The sequence below is a fragment of the Microtus ochrogaster genome, linkage group LG1, assembly GCF_000317375.1.
Source record: "Microtus ochrogaster isolate Prairie Vole_2 linkage group LG1, MicOch1.0, whole genome shotgun sequence".
Taxonomy (NCBI): Eukaryota; Metazoa; Chordata; class Mammalia; order Rodentia; family Cricetidae; genus Microtus; species Microtus ochrogaster.
In genome coordinates this window covers 32,271,202-32,276,922 of record NC_022027.1, presented here as the reverse complement: position 1 = coordinate 32,276,922, position 5,721 = coordinate 32,271,202, and the positions used below count along the sequence as shown (strand labels likewise).

General features: G+C 41.2%; 1 protein-coding gene across 7 annotated transcripts in view; it reads right to left on the bottom strand.

Annotated features, from left to right (window-relative positions):
• Exoc1 (exocyst complex component 1) overlaps positions 1-5,721 on the bottom strand; it is a 44,829-nt gene that overhangs the window by 30,601 nt on the left and 8,507 nt on the right. For 4 of the 7 annotated variants that reach the window (XM_013350806.2, XM_013350808.2, XM_013350807.2 and 1 more), the window contains 4 exons: positions 5,051-5,238; positions 3,699-3,926; positions 3,380-3,512; positions 2,064-2,173 (listed from right to left, as the gene is read on the bottom strand). In XM_013350806.2, the coding sequence (XP_013206260.1) occupies positions 2,064-2,173; positions 3,380-3,512; positions 3,699-3,926; positions 5,051-5,238 (659 nt within the window). Of the gene's footprint in view, positions 1-1,282; positions 1,337-2,063; positions 2,174-3,379; positions 3,513-3,698; positions 3,927-5,050; positions 5,239-5,721 lie in introns of all 7 variants that reach the window. The other 3 variants (XM_013350805.2, XM_026785096.1, XM_026785095.1) reach the window with 1 other exon arrangement.

Sequence of the window (5,721 nt, the reverse complement as noted above, 5' to 3'; positions counted from 1 at the left end):
AAAAAAACAAAAACAAAAAACAAAACTTGGTGAGCTACAAAATTTTACCAGCATATATATATATGTAATTTTTGTTTTTGAAACATGGTCTCACTATGCAGTCTTGACTAGCCTGGAACTATCTATGTAGACCAGACTGGCCTCAAACTCATAGATATTTGCCTGCCTCTACTTCCCAAGTGCTGGGATTAAAGGTGTGCACCACCACATCCAGCTAGATAACTAGAATTTTTAATTAAAGGTAACATGGTGTACCTTACTAGAGCCAACACTGGTCTAAGTGAGGCAGATACTTTTTTTTATCTCTGCTATTAAATGAGGCAACTAAAAGGGAAGTGGCAGAGGTGCATCATTGCACGCTAGTTAAAAGCTCCCGGCTCTCCTGTTGCCTTGTCCTGGACGGAAATCACCATGTTCTTTAGCCCCTTCCCAGCATCCTGATGACTAAGTTTAACACAGAGACAATCTCTTTCTTGTACTTGAGACATCCTTTCCCACCTTCGGCAACACATCACAGGCCGCTGCAACACTGTTTTTTTGTTTATCATGCATCACTCACATGTTAACAGTACATATTAGATTTTCAGAAATGAGAAGCATTCACTTTAAACAAAGCCATTAGTTTACAAGGCAAAGAAGCACCACACAGAATGAGTAACCGCATATTACAGTCAATAGTTAAGGATGCAAAAAGACCACTGTTTGCTGACTGTCTTTTTTGATGCCATCTACACATGTGGATAACATCACTGTCAAGAGCATTCAAAATAATAAACTAAGAAAAAATAGGAGTTTCCTATGTGAGTTTCAGTTGATTCCTTCTTGATACTTTGCAGGCCCAGTGAAATCAGAGTCTGCCCTGATTTCCCCTCCCAGGCTTAGTGAGGTGGTCTTTGTCGATGTTTGCACAGCACCACCATCACAGCTGCCATTCCCAAGTGTCTGTCTGTCTCTCCCTAGATAGACTTTGAGCTTCTCACAGACAGAATGAGAAGCATTTATTCCAAAGATCCCAATGCAAAGTCTAATATGCACCTCAACTACCAAGCAATTACTAAAAAATCAAGGAAATGAGAGAAATGGAGAAAGGCAAGCAGAATAAGGTTAAATGCCTTTTTGGTAAAATGGGATATTTTAAAACTATTACAAATATAGTTAATGGGTAGCTTAAATCAGTAAGTTAAGCTGTAAGCATAAAATTCTGCTGCTAACTTTAGCAGAATTTATATATATATTTATGGAAAAAAAGTCAGAGATGCTTGAGCCAGTTTGATGTACTCACAGGAACCGAAAGAAAGTAGGACCTGCTATAGAGCTGAAGGAGGGCCTGAGTAAACTAGTCGGGAATAAAATATAATAAGACAATTGTTTTAGAATACTGCAAAGAGAAGCCAAAGTTTCCAGAGAGAATGCACTGATTATTAAGATTTCTCCTTATTTTTTCTGTTCAGTATGTCTAATAAAGTAAAAGACAAAATAACCCCACAAGAACCTAAGTATATTAACTATTAAAATACCTTCTGCTCAAATCCCTATATAAGGTGCCCTTGGCATTATTAAACTATTGCTGCCATGTCATTAATTATAAAACCCTTTTCCATTAAAAAAGATGCAGTTTTGTAACATGGAGACTGAATCAACCAAAATTCACAGTTGTTCTAGTTTCCTACATTTACACGTGTTCAACCACACAGAATTATGACACATTGAAAATAATATGTCAGATCTGATTCTCACCTGTAAACACCAAAAAATACAAGAGGCTCAACAGCAACACAGACCTGCCATTGCATATGTAACTAATGAATGCCGTTATCTATCTGATTCCTAGAGCCAGTTTTAGCTAAAAGGAACTTGATATCTGTGCAAAGGGTTACCTGTAGTCAAAAGTACTTCTATGAGGAACTAGGCACAGATTTCAGAATCTTACAATCATTGAAAGGTATAAAGGAATATATTATAGCCCCAAATGAACACATTAAAAATTTTTATGGAAATTTAGGTTTAGGGCAACATATAAATGACCTATGGAAACATGTTAGTTCATAGTAAATTAAAATTACCTGTTGAACAAAAACATTGTTGAGATGACTGGCCAGTCTTCGGGCAAAATGCTCCCTCAAGTCACTGAAGCGCTGCTGCTGCTGCTTGACGGCCAGGAGCATGTCATGGCCTGCATCAGAACAACAGTCCCTCACTGACTCAGTAGGGTGAAGAGTCCCTCCATGTTTACCGAGAAATGCCATGCCAGTGTGCATGGAGGTCAGAGAACAAACTTGTGGAGCCCATCCTCAGCCTTACCTTTACATGAGTTCCAGTCATCCATCTCGGGTCACCAAATTGTGCAGCAAACATCTCCTCTTCGTGGACTACCTAGCATGTGCTGGTCTTCTCTCCATGCTTAGTGAATTTTCTCCCCCCCAACTCCCCGAGTACCAAGAAGAGCCCTGTGCATGTTAGGCAAATAGTCTCCCACTAACCTGCAGCTCAAATCTGTATTATTCTAATGATACTCACACTTAAGTCTTGAAGAATCTAAATCTTTAATGGCTCTTTTATTTGCTTTATAAAATTTGAGGAAAAAAATAATACAACACACTGTTTCTTCTTTAGTATCACCTGGCAACCACTAGAAACATGAATTTCAGGACTTCAGCTTGAACAACAAATGTGGGGCTATGCCTGGTAATGTTTATTAAGTCCTCTAGCTGATCTGAGTACACATTCATGTTTTAGAAACATTGCCTAGGAAAAACCGTATCCTCGCTGGCATATCTTAATGGTACTTGTGCTTGCTTTTAATAAGAAAGAGCTAAAGATCATGGTAGGGCAGCGAGATGAATCCTCCAGATGAGCTGAGGTCAATCCCCAGAACACACGTAAAGGTGGAAGAAGAGAAGTGAATCTACAAAGATGTCTGGCCTCAATATGCTACATCTGTACACATCCTGCACACATACAACAACAATACAAGTACATTTTAAGCAGGATTATGGTGAGAGCACTGCACGGCAGTGCGTGCCTGTACTCTCAGCACTTGGGAAGCAGGGTGATTATGGGCTTGAGACCAGCCTTGGCTATTTAGTTGAGATATTAACCCAAAACTGAACAAAATAAAAACTAGACAGTCACACACTAAATTTGTAAAGGTAAAGATATTAGAGTCAATGATGTTCAATTAGAAGGAACTGAAATGAAAATGTTCTTAGTATTACTAGAAATAAATTCGTTGGGGAATCTGTGAAACTAATTTGCACAGCTAGTAAATTAACCCTTAATCACTTAGGCCAAGTTATTTCTACCAAGTCAAAGCATTTTCTTCAAGTTCCAGTGCTGGTCTCAGCTTTTGATCAGATCTTATCAGGGCTTCTGAACACACCTGGTCGAAGAGCGACATTCATGCACTGCAGAAGGGCATCAGCAGCGTTGGTGCAGGCCTCAATGCCTCGGGAAGAAGCAAGATCCCCTTCCTGAAGGGCCTTTATGTGACCTTTGGCCAAGTCCATGTGGTTCTGGAATACATTCAAACACACCACTTGCACATGTAATTGTGGGGAAAATACAGGCAGGGTGCTATTGAGCCCTACCACCCAGTCTGGACCGTCTTTAAATCCTGATCCCACAAGGTTTATAAGTGAGTTTTACACATGATCATGACTTCCTGGGTGTGCTCTGTGGGTAATCTATGACATGCTCACCACAAGGAACTCTATCTCGGACAGGAGCTTCACGTTATTCGTGTTGCTGAGATGAATCAGGTGGTTGCTTTCAGAGATCTGGTCCATTTGCTCTTTCACACTTTGGAGCATTTCCTCGTAACTGCTCAGTTTCAGCTCAATCTGATCCACCTCCTTTAGGGCCTCATCCAGCAACTGCATCAGGGTATTCACCTGCTTTTCAGAGGCCATGATTGACTGAATGTTGGCCTACAAAGAGAAAAGAAAACACAAAGGTGCATCTTGTTTAAATGTGCAAAGGAAGCACAAAGGGGAAACACTGCCAGGTCTCTTTGCATCTGGTCAATTAGCTCCCGCTTCCCTTTCCCACAGTGCTTTGTGAAGGCTTATTTGTCTCTGTACTAAGGTTTGAGACTGTGTCTCAGAAACTGTGCAGGGAAATCAGAGGGCTCTGCTCTAAAGCCCTTTAGTGGCAAGCCCCAGATCCTTCTTACCACACTGACTTGGCTCGCCTGCTAAATGATTCACTTATTCTAATTTATACTTATTGGTGTTTTTGTTTTACAAACAATGAAAATGTTCTTCTTTGGCAATGTTATTCAGAGGCTAGGGAAATTAATCCCTCAGATGGTACCTGGTTGTCTACTTTTCTTCATCTCCCATTGTATATTAAGGACATTCCAAAATCTAAAACCTTAATCAAATGTCTTCACTGGAAATGGTTTTTATCATGTGCGTACGTGCGTATACACATCTGCAGGTATATGTGTGAGCGTGAACCCCAAATGGAGGATGTCTTCCTTAATTGCTCTTCCTCTTTTTTTTTTTTTGGTTTTTTTCGAGACAGGGTTTCTCTGTAGCTTTGGTGCCCGTCCCGGAACTATCTCTTGTAGACCAGGCTGGCCTCGAACTCACAGAGATCCGCCTGTCTCTGCCTCCCGAGTGCTGGGATTAGAGGCGTGCGCCACCACCGCCCGGCTTCTTTCTCTTATTATTAAGACAGAGTCTCTCACCTGAACCCAAAGCTCCCTGAATGTCTAGTCAGCTTTCCCCAGGGACCCCCTATCTCTGACTCACAATAGTTGGGAGTACAGAAGAGCTACTATGCCCACCAAGTATTTACTTGGGTTCTCGGGATCCAAACTCTGGTCCTCAAGCTTGAGTGCCAAGCGCTTTAGCTACTGAACCATCTCCTCACTACCTGGCTCTATCTTCTGAACAAAAAGAATAGAGCTTGGTGACAGCTGGCAATAAGCTTACAAATACAACCGCATTCTCCCTGTGAAAGCTGAAATGGCAAGGCAGAAAACACAGCGCCACCAGCCTTTGCAACCCACCATGCACCACTAACTCCCAGCATGAGGAATTCTTACCCCATCAAGCACTTGCAGCTCTCTGGACAACTTCTCTGCAAAGGCTTCAGCATTAGAGATTGCACACTCGCAGCCTTCCATCATTATTTCAATGTCCTGCTCTTCTCTTGCATTTAACTCCTGGTACTCATCCACGGCTTCTTCATCCCCTCCTGTTACACTCTGATTCTCCCCGCTTGGAACAGATTCTTAAAGAAGGTAAAAATGTAATGAAAGCAAGTCATCAGAAAGCAGGAAGAACTGTAACATGGTACTTATAAGGCATAGCTACTTAAGACTGATTATAAGCACAGGCCACACTTAGTGGTTGAAGAATAGAAAAGAATAATTCAGAATACATGAAAAAAGTCTCCAACCTTATTTTCATACAGAATCACAATGTTACTGAAGCGAGCTCCTAAGAGCATCAGAAAGCATGCAGTCTAGTATGCTCACTGACTTACAAGTGGTAAAATGGGCTTTAGTCAAAATCTCTCAAAACATAATTCCACTAAGATGGACAGCATGAAGAATGAACCTGATTCCTGCTCCCCACCAGAGACGGCTGCTGCTCTAACAAAACAGTGGTGATGAACTGTGAGCATGATGAATTGTGAAACAACAGTTCTTTCCTTCCTTTCTGGGTAGCATTTCCCCTTGATTTTGCTATTTTCATCTCTCTCTCTCTCTCT